This window comes from Arachis hypogaea, chromosome 20 (assembly GCF_003086295.3).
Source record: "Arachis hypogaea cultivar Tifrunner chromosome 20, arahy.Tifrunner.gnm2.J5K5, whole genome shotgun sequence".
Taxonomy (NCBI): domain Eukaryota; kingdom Viridiplantae; phylum Streptophyta; class Magnoliopsida; order Fabales; family Fabaceae; genus Arachis; species Arachis hypogaea.
In genome coordinates, this window is record NC_092055.1 from 116,759,677 (window position 1) to 116,773,191 (window position 13,515).

The window sequence follows — 13,515 nt, forward strand, 5'->3', positions numbered from 1 at the left end:
TTTTTTTGTTGACGCCATTCTCTTGTTTGATTGTTTTTCAACCCAACTCTGGAGTCTTTTTCTACCTTTTTGTCCTTCCTTTTTTTTCAACCCTTTCACATTTTCAAGTAATCTTTCTAACGCATCTCCATCTGAACAGCTATTAACGATTTCTTTTGCATTCAAAATATTTGAAACATCATCATCTTGATTGTGTCTACAAAAAGAATCTACCTTCTTATATGCCTCTTCTATAACTTGCTCAACAAAATTAGATGTTACTTCAAAATCTGATGATCGAGCAGCTAATTTGATTGCTTTGAAACATATATTCTTATACCGTGCTGTAGCATCTGCTCTAGTATCACTTTGAACAACTTTTCCATCTGAGTCATGAACAATCATCTCTCTTGCTTCTCTAGTCCATCTTTTCATAATGTATTGAGCCGGAATTTGCTTCACATCCCAGACATTTAAAACTTTTAAACTATGACAACATAAGAATCCCATTGTTTCGAACATTCCACAACTACAAGAAATAATCATATCTTTCACATTGACGGTTGTTGGGCCAACTGCGGAGAAACAATATATGCAACTTGATATTCAGATATTTGATTGTTCTCTGTACGAGAAACAATATATGCAGCAGAACTCTAATCAAACTCATTTTGAAATAAATCAAATGCATTAGGAGTATATACCTGTGCAGCATGCTTCAATAACGGCGAGTGAATCATCTTAAGTCTAGGAAGCTTTTGTCTTGCATTGTATTCAGCTTGTAGCTCTTTGTATCGCTTGCCACCAACAACTCGCTCAAACTGTTTGAGAAAATGTATTATGTCTAAACTTGACCGCATAAAATCTTTCAAATCACTGTTAAAACTTTCACTAAGTTGAGTGCTTCGCATTCCAATAGTACACACCTTCTTCATATAGCAATGAGCCCATTTTTCCTTCACTTTATAAATACTCTTCAACCAAGAATTGTCTTCCACTTTGTATCTTTGAAGCAATGCATCCCATGACTCTTGAAATTGAAACTGATCTTCAGAATTATACATACAAGCTTTGAAATCTCTCAAGATAAAAGAACCATCTTTCAACTTATTCCCTAAATGTCGAATAGCATTTTGCATAATATGCCAGACACATAATCCATCATATGTTTCAGGCATTTTTTCTACCAAAGCACTTGCCGTTGCAGGATCTTGATCAGTGAAAATAGTTTTAGGCTTTTTTTGCATGTGAGCTTCCAAAAATGATTCAAATAACCACATAAAAGATTCTTTTGATTCGTCATACAAAAGAGCAGCGCCAAATATTACTATTTCTCGATGGTGATTGAATCCACAAAAAACACCCAATGGTCTAATTTCTTTGTTTGTGCAGTATGTAGTGTCAAATGTGATTACATCACCAAAGATAGCATAATCAATAACCATTCTTGCATCAGCCCAAAAAATATTTGTTATTTTCTCTTCGTTATCTAACTGTATAGCATATTGAAATGAGGGATTATTAAGTAGTTGTCGATGAGAATACTTTAATAAACTACCTGCTTCGCCATAGGCCAAGTCTTGCTTTCGTTTGCTTCGAAGATAGTTCTTTTGGTCTTGTTTGGTATATCCAAGGACATCTTTACCACCAGCTTGTAAACTTGTTAGTTCATGAGTTTCCTTTGGTCTTATGCCAGCTTCATCTGCCAAATCTATTTGCAATGCTTGTACTTCTGAAATCTTTCTTTGTGATGGCATCATATGACTGGTTTCCGGAATTTGCAAAATATGATTGTGATTTAACTCAAGGTCACAAATCACATATTTTTTTATATCTCGAGCAAACTTGAGTGACATTCTTACTTGACAACTTGTTCTAGTCTCGGCGAGAGGTTGCTTTGTTAAATGATCCCGTTTATCTGGTCTTCGTTGGCCTTCCTTTGCACAAATAAGTCTAAAACTACTTACAGAATTATCAAGCTTGCATTTATTTGCATACAATTGTCGAACATCAAAACCCATCATTCCACCATAACTTTTCCAGAAGTCTTTAGCTTCTAGTACTGTGTCAAATTCCATGCCTAATTTTGGTACTTTTTTTGCTATAATTGGCCTGAATAAAATAAATAATAAAATTCTAAATATAATTGTTATAAACATACAAAAATAAGAGTACTAAAATAAGAGTACAAATATAATTGTTATAAACATACCTGGAAAAAGTAATTAATGTAGAATTGTGTTGTGCAATTTGGGTTTTTTTCATGTTTTGAGAAATCAATTGACAATCTTCTGCAAATATAAAAAAATAATATATTGAGTAAAATATTATCAAATATATTGCGGTGAAATTTAAAATTATTCAATAAAAAAATTACCTTTCCATGGTGGTATCATTGTGATCATCAACTCATTTGTTTCTTCTGATAAATCTACCATTTTAGTTTCAGGAAGTAACACCTCCTTGTTTGGCTTGCTCGTCTCTATTGGGGACTGGTGCACGAAATTGTGATCTCAGGCAATGGCGCCAGAAACTCTATACGCACGTCTTAATAAATCGTTTTTCATTCACAACTTCGATACAACTAACCAGCAAGTGCACTGGGTCGTCCAAGTAATAAACCTTACGTGAGTAAGGGTCGATCCCACGGAGATTGTTGGTATGAAGCAAGCTATGGTCACCTTGTAAATCTCAGTCAGGCGGATATAAAATAGTTATGGAGTTTTCGAACATAAATAATAAATAGATAGAAAATAGGGATAGAAACACTTATGTATATCATTGGTGAGAATTTCAGATAAGTGTATAGAGATGCTTTCGTTCCTCTGAATCTCTGCTTTCCTGCTGCCTTCATCCAATCAGTCTTACTCCTTTCCATGGCTGGCTTTATGTAAGGACATCACCGTTGTCAATGGCTACTTTTAATCCTCTCTGGAAAATGGTCCGATGCGCTGTCACTGCATGGCTAATCGTCTGGAGGCATCACCCTTGTCAATGGTTGCATCCTATCCTCTCTGTGAAAATGGTCCGATGCGCTGTCACTGCATGGCTAATCATCTGGAGGTTCTCGATCATACTGGAATAGGATTCACCTTCCTTTTGCGTCTGTCACTACGCCAAGCACTCGCGAGTTTGAAGTTCGTCACAGTCATTCAATCCCAGAGTCCTACTCGGAATACCACAGACAAGGTTTAGACTTTCTGGACTCTCATGAATGCCGCCATCAATCTAGCTTATACCACGAAGATCCTGATTAAGAGATCCAAGAGATACTCATTCAATCTAAGGTAGAACGGAAGTGGTTGTCAGGCACGCGTTCATAGGGAATGATGATGATTGTCACGTTCATCACGTTCAGGTTGAAGTGCGAATGAATATCTTAGAAGCAGAATAAGTTGAATTGAATAGAAAAACAGTAGTACTTTGCATTAATCTTTGAGGAACAGCAGAGCTCCACACCTTAATCTATGGAGTGTAGAAACTCTACCGTTTGAAAATACATAAGTGAAAGGTCCAGGCATGGCCGAATGGCCAGCCCCCAAAACGTGATCAAAGATGATCCGAAGATCATAAGATGTCTAATACAATAGTAAAAAGTCCTATTTATACTAAACTAGTTACTAGGGTTTACAGAAGTAAGTAATTGATGTATAAATCCACTTCCGGGGCCCACTTGGTGTGTGCTTGGGCTGAGCTTGAATGTTACACGTGCAGAGGCTCTTTCTGGAGTTGAACGCCAGGTTGTAACGTATTTCTGGCGTTCAACTCTGGTTTATGACTTGTTTCTGGCGTTTAACTCCAGACAGTAGCGTAGAACTGGCGTTCAACGCCCTTTTACTTCGTCTAAACTCGGCCAAAATATGGACTATTATACATTGCTGGAAAGCCCTGGATGTCTACTTTCCAACGCAATTGAAAGCGCGCCATTTGGAGTTCTGTAGCGCCAGAAAATTCACTTTGAGTGCAGAGAGGTCAGAATCCAACAGCATCAGCAGTCCTTCTTCAACCTTTGAATCTGATTTTTGCTCAAGTCCCTCAATTTCAGCCAGAAAATACCTGAAATCACAGAAAAATACAAAAACTCATAGTAAAGTCCAGAAATGTGAATTTAACATAAAAACTAATGAAAATATTCCTAAAAGTAACTAGATTCTACTAAAAACATACTAAAAACAATGCCAAAAAGCGTATAAATTATCCGCTCATCACAACACCAAACTTAAATTGTTGCTTGTCCCCAAGCAACTGAAAATCAAATAGGATAAAAAGAAGAGAATATACTATAAATTCCAAACTATCAATGAAACATAGCTCCAATTAAATGAGCGGGACTTGTAGCTTTTTGCCTCTTGAATAGTTTTGGCATCTCACTTTATCCATTGAAGTTCAGAATGATTGGCATCTATAGGAACTCAGAGTTCAGATAGTGTTATTGATTCTCCTAGTTCAGTATGATGATTCTTGAACACAGCTATTTTATGAGTCTTGGCCGTGGCCCTAAGCACTTTGTTTTCCAGTATTACCACTGGATACATAAATGCCACAGACACATAATTGGGTGAACCTTTTCAGATTATGACTCAGCTTTGCTAAAGTCCCCAATTAGAGGTGTCCAGGGTTCTTAAGCACACTCTTTTTTTGCTTTGGACCTTGACTTTAACCGCTTAGTCTCAAGTTTTCACTTGACACCTTCACGCCACAAGCACATGGTTAGGGACAGCTTGGTTTAGCCGCTTAGGCCAGGATTTTATTCCTATAGGCCCTCCTATCCACTGATGCTCAAAGCCTTGGGATCCTTTTTATTCCCCTTGCCTTTTGGTTTTAAGGGTTACTGGCTTTTTACTCTTGCCTCTTGGTTTTAAGAGCTTTTGGCTTTTTCTGCTTGCTTTAGCTCTTTTTTTTTTCTATTTTTTTCTGCAAGCTTTGTTCTTTTCTGCTTTTTCTTGCTTCAAGAATCATTTTTATGATTTTTCAGATTATCAAATAACATGTCTCCTTATCATCATTCTTTCAAGAGCCAACATATTTAACATTCTTAAACAACAACTTCAAAAGACATATGCACTGTTCAAGCATTCATTCAGAAAACAAGAAGCATTGTCACCACATCAATATAATTAAACTAAGTTCAAGGATAAATTTGAAACTCATGTACTTCTTGTTCTTTTGAATTAAAACATTTTTCATTTAAGAGAGGTGATGGATTCATAGGACATTCATAACTTTAAGACATAGTTACTAAATACTAATGATCATGTAATAAGACACAAACATGGATAAGCACTTAATCATAAAGAAAACGAAAAATAGAAAATGTAAGAACAAGGAATGAATCCACCTTAGTGATGGTGGCGTTTCCTTCTTGAGGAACCAATGATGTCCTTGAGCTCTTCTATGTCTTTTCCTTGTCTTTGTTGCTCCTCCCTCATTGCTTTTTGATCTCTTCTAATTTCATGAAGGATGATGGAGTGCTCTTGATGTTCCACCCTTAATTGTCCCATGTTGGAACTTAATTCTCCTAGGGAGGTGTTGATTTGCTCCCAAAAATTCTGTGGAGGAAAGTGCATCCCTTGAGGTATCTCAGGGGTTTCTTGATGATGAGCTTCTTCATGTGCCTGTTGAGATCCATGAATGTGCTCTCTTGTTTGCTCCATCCTTTTCTTAGTGATGGGCTTGTGAGATGAATCTTTCCATCTCCCATGGCTCAGAGGTGGAAGCAATTGTCTTCCCTTTCCTCTTTCTTGAGGTTTCTCTGGCCTTAGGTGCCATTAATGGTTATGGAAAAACAAAAAAGCTATGCTTTTACCACACCAAACTTGGAATATTGCTCGCCCTCGAGCAAAAGAAGAAAGAATAGAAGAAGAAGAAGAAGATATGGAGGAGATGGAGGGATGTGTGTATGGATGTGAGTGGTGAATGGAAAACAGAAGGGATGACCATGAATGGAGAGAGAGGGTGAGGTGGGTGGGGATCCTGTGAGATTCACAGATCCTGAGATGATCCTGTGGTGTCCACAGATCCTGAGGTGTCAAGGATTTACAACCTTGCACCAAATTAGGCATGCTAAATGCCCTTGCACACAAATCTGGGCATTCAGCGCCAGATTGGTGCTTGTTTTGGGCGTTGAACGCCCATTTGTTGCCCATTTCTGGCGTTGAACGCCAGAACCATGCTTGTTCTGGGCGTTCAGCGCCAGCTCTTCTCCAGGGTGCAATTCTGGCGTTCAAACGCCCAGATGCTGCCCATTTTGGGCGTTCAGCGCCAGAACCATGCTCTGTTCTGGCGTTGAACGCCAGCCAGATGCTTCTTACTGGCATTTAAACGCCAGTAAGGTCTTCCTCCAGGGTGTGATTTTTTTTTTCTGCTGTTTTTTATTCCGTTTTCAATTTTTATATTTATTTTGTGACTCCACATGATCATGAACCTAATAAAACATGAAAGAACAAGAAAATTAGATAAATAAAAATTGGGTTGCCTCCCAACAAGCGCTTCTTTAATGTCAGTAGCTTGACAGTGGGCTCTCATGGAGCCTCACAGATGTTCAGAGCATTGTTGAGACTCCCCAACACCAAACTTAGAGTTTGGATATGGGAGTTCAACACCAAACTTAGAGTTTGGTTGTGGCCTCCCAACACCAAACTTAGAGTTTGACTGTGGGGGCTCTGGTTGACTCTGTTTTAAGAGAAGCTTTTTATGCTTCCTCTCCATGTTTACAGAAGGATGACCTTGAGTTATAAACTCAAGGGAGTCCTCATTCAATTGAAGGACTAGTTTGCCTCTGTCAACATCAATCACAGCTCTTGTTGTGGCTAGGAAGGGTCTTCCAAGGATGATGGATTCATCATCATTCTTCCCAGTATCTAGGACTATGAAATCAGCAGGGATGTAAAGGCCTTCAACCTTTACTAACACGTCCTCTACTTGTCCATAAGCCTGTTTTCTTGAATTGTCTGCCATCTCTAATGAGATTTTAGTAGCTTGCACCCCAAAGATTCCCAGTTTCTCTATTACAGAGAGGGACATGAGGTTTATCCCTGAACCAAGGTCACACAAAGCCTTTTCAAAGATCATGTTGCCTATGGTACAAGGTATTACGAACTTTCCAGGATCCTGTTTCTTCTGAGGCAATGTCAGTTGATCCAGATCACTTAGTTCATTGGTGAACAAGGGAGGTTCATCTTCCCAAGTCTCAATACCAAATAATTTGGCATTCACCTTCATGATTGCACCAAGGTACTTGGTAACTTGCTCTTCAGTAACATCCTCATTCTCTTCAGAAGATGAATGCTCTTCAGAGCTCATGAAGGGCATAAGGAGGTTCAATGGAATCTCTATGGTCTCTAGATGAGTCTCAGATTCCTTTGGTTCCTCAAAGGGAAACTCCTTATTGATCACTGGACGTCCCAGGAGGTCTTCCTCACTGGGATTTACGTCCTCCCCTTCCTCTCCAGGTTCGGCCGTGTTGACTATGTCAATGGCCTTGCACTCTCCTTTTGGATTTTCTTCTGTATTGCTTGGGAGAGTACTAGGAGGGATTTCAGTGATCCTTTTACTCAGCTGGCCCACTTGTGCCTCCAAATTTCTAATGGAGGATCTTGTTTCATTCATGAAACTTACAGTGGCCTTAGATAGATCAGAGACTAAGTTTGCTAAATTAGAGGTATTTTGTTCAGAGTTTTCTGTCTGTTGCTGAGTGGATGATGGAAAAGGTTTACTATTGTTAAACCTATTTCTTCCACCATTATTAAAGCCTTGTTGAGGCTTGGTGCACGAAATTGTGATGTCCAGGCTCAAACAATCCCTGGCAACGTGAGCAACTTGGTGCACTGATCTCAATACATAATTGTCACAACTTCGATACAACTAACCAGCAAGTGCACTGGGTCGTCCAAGTAATACCTTACATGAGTAAGGGTCGAATCCCACGGAGATTGTTGGTATGAAGCAAGCTATGGTCACCTTGTAAATCTCAGTCAGGCAGATATAAATTGATAATGGTGTTTTCGAATATTATATAATAAAATAGGGATAGAGGTACTTATGTAATTCATTGGTAGGAATTTCAGATAAGCGAATGGAGATGCTTTTCGTTCCTCTGAACCTCTGCTTTCCTGCTATCTTCATCCAATCAGTCTTACTCCTTTCCATGGCTGGCTTTATGTGATACATCACCACTGTCAATGGCTACTTTCGGTCATCTCTCGGGAAAATGATCCAATGCCCTGTCACGGCACGGCTAATCGTCTGGAGGCATCACCCTTGTCAATGGCTTCATCTTATCCTCTCAGTGAATAATATGCTCACGCACCCTGTCACAGCACGGCTATTCATCTGTCGGTTCTCGATCATGCTGGAATAGGATTTACTATCCTTTTGCGTCTGTCACTAACGCCCTGCAATCGCGAGTTAGGAGCTCGTCACAGTCATTCAATCATTGAATCCTACTCGGAATACCACAGACAAGGTTTAGACTTTCCGGATTCTCTTGAATGCCGCCATCATTCTAGCTTACGCCACGAAGATTCTGGTTAGGAGACCTAAGAGATACTCATTCTAGCTTATTTCATGTAGAACAGAAGTGTTTGTCAGGCACGCGTTCATAAGGGAGAAGGATGATGAGCGTCACACATAATCATCACCTTCATCATGTTCTTGGGTGCGAATGGATATCTTAGAAGCGAAATAAGATGAATTGAATAGAAAACAGAAGTACTTTGCATTAATCTTTGAGGAACAGCAGAGCTCCACACCTTAATCTATGGAGTGCAGAAACTCTACCGTTGAAAATACATAAGTGAAAGGTCCAGGCATGGCCGAGATGGCCAGCCCCCTTGATCTAAGAACAATGCCTTCAAAGATGATCCTAAGATCCTAAGATGATCAAAAGATTCCTAATACAATAGTAAAAGGTCCTATTTATAATAAACTAGCTACTAGGGTTTACATGAGTAAGTAATTGATGCATAAATCCACTTCTGGGGCCCACTTGGTGTGTGTTTGGGCTGAGCCTGAGTGTTGCACGTGCAGAGGCCATTTGTGGAGTTGAACGCCAGTTTCTGTGCCAGTTTGGGCGTTCAACTCTGGTTTTGGATCCTTTTCTGGCGCTGGACGCCAGATTTGGGCAGAAGGCTTGCATTGAACGCCAGTTTACGTCGTCAATTCTTGGCCAAAGTATAGACTATTATATATTGCTGGAAAGCCCTGGATGTCTACTTTCCAACGCAATTGGAAGCGCGCCATTTCGAGTTCTGTAGCTCCAGAAAATCCACTTTGAGTGCAGGGAGGTCAGAATCCAACAGCATCAGCAGTCCTTCTTCAACCTCTGAATCTGATTTTTGCTCAAGTCCCTCAATTTCAGCCAGAAAATACCTGAAATTACAGAAAAATACACAAACTCATATTAAAGTCCAGAAATGTGAATTTAACATAAAAACTAATGAAAACATCCCTAAAAGTAACTAGATCCTACTAAAAACATACTAAAAACAATGTCTAAATTGTTGCTTGTCCCCAAGCAACTGAAAATCAAATAGGATAAAAAGAAGAGAATATACTATAAATTCCAAACTATCAATGAAACATAGCTCCAATCATATGAGCGGGACTTATAGCTTTTTGCCTCTTGAATAGTTTTGGCATCTCACTTTATCCATTGAGGTTCAGAATGATTGGCATCTATAGGAACTTCAGATTTCGAATAGTGTTATTGACTCTCCTAGTTTAGTATGATGATTCTTGAACACAGTTTTTTTATGAGTCTTGTCCGTGGCCCTAAGCACTTTGTTTTCCAGTATTACCACCGGATACATAAATGCCACAGACACATAATTGGGTGAACCTTTTCAGATTGTGACTCAGCTTTGCTAAAGTCCCCAATTAGAGGTGTCCAGGGTTCTTAAGCACACTCTTCTTTTGCTTTGGACCTTGACTTTAACCACTCAGTCTCAAGTTTTCACTTGACACCTACACGCCATAAGCACATGGTTAGGGACAGCTTGGTTTAGCCGCTTAGACCAGGATTTTATTCCTTTAGGCCCTCCTATCCACTGATGCTCAAAGCCTTGGGATCCCTTTTTTATTTGCCCTTGCCTTTTGGTTTTAAGGGTTATTGGCTTTTTCTGCTTGCTTTTTCTTTTTCTTTATTATTATTATTATTTTTTTTCTGCAAGCTTTGTTCTTTGCTGCTTTTTCTTGCTTCAAGAATCGTTTTTATGATTTTTCAGATTATCAAATAACATGTCTCCTAGTCATCATTCTTTCAAGAGCCAACATATTTAACATTCTTAAACAACAACTTCAAAAGACATATGCACTGTTCAAGCATACATTCAGAAAACAAGAAGCATTGTCACCACATCAATATAATTAGGCTAAGTTCAAGGATAAATTCGAAACTCATGTACTTCTTGTTCTTTTGAATTAAAACATTTTTCATTTAAGAGAGGTGATGGATTCATAGGACATTCATATCTTTAAGACAAAGTTACTAACTACTAATGATCATGTAATGAAGGCACAAACATAGATAAGCACATAACATAGAAAACGAAAAACAGAGAAAGCAAGAACAAGGAATGAATCCACCTTAGTGATGGTGGCATTTCCTTCTTGAGGAACCAATGATGTCCTTGAGCTCTTCTATGTCTCTTCCTTGTCTTTGTTGCTCCTCCCTCATTGCTTTTTGATCTTCTCTTATTTCATGAAGCATGATGGAGTGCTCTTGATGTTCCACCCTTAGTTGTCCCATATTGGAACTCAATTCTTCTAGGGAGGTGTTGATGTGCTCCCAATAGTTTTGTGGAGGAAAGTGCATTTGAGGTATTTCCGGAATCTCATGGTGATGAGCTTCTTCGCCTCTTGAGCTCCATGACTGGGCTCTCTTGCTTGCTCCATCTTTTTCTTAGTGATGGGCTTTTCCTCTTTAATGAGGATATCTCCCTCTATGTCAATCCCAGCTGAATTGCATAGGTGGCAAATGAGGTGAGGAAAGGCTAACCTTGCCATGGTGGAGGACTTGTCAGCCACCTTGTAGAGTTCTTGAGGTATAATCTCATGAACTTCCACCTCTTCTCCAATCATGATGCTATGGATCATGATGGCCCGGTCTATAGTAACTTCAGACCGGTTGCTAGTGGGAATGATTGAGCATTGAATAAACTCCAACCATCCTCTAGTAATAGGCTTGAGGTCCAATCTTCTTAGTTGAACCGGCTTGCCTTTGGAGTCAATCTTCCATTGAGCTCCTTCTACACATATGTCCATAAGGACTTGGTCCAACCTTTGATCAAAGTTGACTCTCCTTGTGTAGGGGCGTGCGTTTTCTTCCATGTATGGCAAGTTGAACGCCAACCTCACATTCTCCGGACTAAAATCTAAGTATTTCCCCCGAACCATTGTAACATAGTTCTTTGGATCCGGGTTCTTACTTTGATCATGGTTCTTGGTGATCCATGCATTGGCATAGAACTCTTGAACCATTAGGATGCCGACTTGTTGGATGGGATTTGTTAGAACTTCCCAACCTCTTCTTTGAATTTCATGTCGGATCTCCGGATACTCATTTCTTTTGAGTTTAAAAGGGACCTCAGGGATCACCTTCTTCTTGGCCACAACATCATAGAAGTGGTCTTGATGGGCTTTAGAGATGAATCTTTCCATCTCCCATGACTCGGATGTGGAAGCTTTTGTCTTCCCTTTCCCTCTTCTAGAGGATTCTCCGGTCTTGGTGCCATCAATGGTAATGGAAAAACAAAAAAGCTATGCTTTTACCACACCAAACTTAGAATATTGCTCGCCCTCGAGCAATAAACAAAAGAATAGAAGAAGAAGAAGAAGAAATATGGAGAGGGAGAGGGAGATGTGGTTTCGGCTAAGGAGAGTGTAGAGGGGTGTGTTGTGTGAATTTGGTGAAGAATGGAGGTCTTTATATAGGGAATGGAGGGGGGGTTAAGGTTCGGCCATATGGGTGGGTTTGGGTGGGAAATTGGTTTTGAATTTTGAAGGTAGGTGGAGTTTATGAGGTAGGTTTATTGGGAGGAGTGGGTGGATGTGAGTGGTGAAGAGGTGATGGGGAAGAGAGTTTGAGGTGATTGGTGAAGGGTTTTTGGGTAAAAGTGTTTATGGGGTTGTGTGAAAGAGAGTGGTGAGAAGAAGTGAGTGGAGGTAGGTGGGGATCCTGTGGGGTCCACAGATCCTGAGTGGATCCTGTGGGGTCCACAGATCCTGAGGTGTTCAAGGATTTACATCCCTGCACCCATTAGGCATGTAAAAATGCCTTTGTATCCAACTCTGGGCGTTCAGCGCCAGGTTGGTGGCCATTTTGGGCGTTCAACGCCCATCTGTGTGCCATTTCTGGCGTGAACGCCAGAACCATGCCTGTTCTGGCGTTCAGCGCCCAGAAGCTGCCCATTTTGGGCGTTCAGCGCCAGAACCATGCTCTGTTCTGGCGCTGAACGCCAGACAGATGCTCCTCCAGGGTGTAATTTTTCTTCTGCTGTTTTTGATTCCATTTTCAATTTTTATATTTATTTTGTGACTCCACATGATCATGAACCTAAGAAAACATGAAAAACAATAAAAATAAGAATTAGATAAACATTGGGTTGCCTCCCAACAAGCGCTTCTTTAATGTCAATAGCTTGACAGTGGGCTCTCATGGAGCCTCACAGATGTGCAGAGCTTTGTTGAGACTCTCCAACACCAGACTTAGAGTTTGGATATGGGAGTTCAACACCAAACTTAGAGTTTGGTTGTGGCCTCCTAACACCAAACTTAGAGTTTGACTGTGGGGGCTCGGTTGACTCTGCTTGGAGAGAAGCTTTTTCTGCTTCCTCTCCATGGTTGCAGAGGGAGATCCTTGAGTTTTAAACACAAGGGACTTCTCATTCCATGAAGGAATATTTCACCTCTGTCAGCATCAATCACAGCTCTTGCTGTGGCCAGGAAAGGTCTTCCTAGGATGATGGATTCATCCTCTTCCTTTCCAGTATCCAGGACTATGAAATCAGCAGGGATGTAAAGGCCTTCAACCTTTACTAACACTCTCTACTTGTCCATAGCCTGTTTTCTTGAGCTGTCTGCCATCTCTAATGAGATTTTCGCAGCTTGCACCCACAGATTCCTAGTTTCTCTATTACAGAGAGGGGCATGAGGTCTATTCCTGAACCAAGGTCACACAGAGCCTTAAAGATCATGGTGCCTATGGTCAGGGTATTATGAACTTTCAGGATCCTGTCTCTTCTGAGCAATGTCAGTTGATCCAGATCACTTAGTTCATTGATGAACAAGGGAGGTTCAACTTCCCAAGTATCAATGCCAAATAATTTGGCATTCAGCTTCATGATTGCACCAAGAAACTTGGCAGTTTGCTCTTCAGTAACATCCTCATTCTCTTCAGAAGAGGAATACTCATCAGAGCTCATGAAGGGCATAAGGAGGTTCAATGGAATCTCTATGGTCGCTAGATGAGCCTCAGAGTCCTTTGGTTCCTCAGAGGGAAGCTCCTTATTGACCACTGGACGTCCCAGGAGGTCTTCC

General features: G+C 40.3%; 1 protein-coding gene across 1 annotated transcript; it reads right to left on the reverse strand.

Moving 5' to 3' along the window:
• Positions 1-530: 530 nt before the first annotated feature.
• LOC112786203 (protein FAR1-RELATED SEQUENCE 5-like) lies at positions 531-2,417 on the reverse strand. Its single transcript, XM_025829606.1, has 4 exons — positions 2,357-2,417; positions 2,192-2,270; positions 684-2,091; positions 531-635 (listed from the first exon to the last, which is right to left on the reverse strand). Exons 1-4 carry the CDS (start codon positions 2,415-2,417, stop codon positions 531-533), a joined length of 1,653 nt encoding a protein of 550 aa, XP_025685391.1.
• Between the last annotated feature and the right edge of the window lie 11,098 nt (positions 2,418-13,515).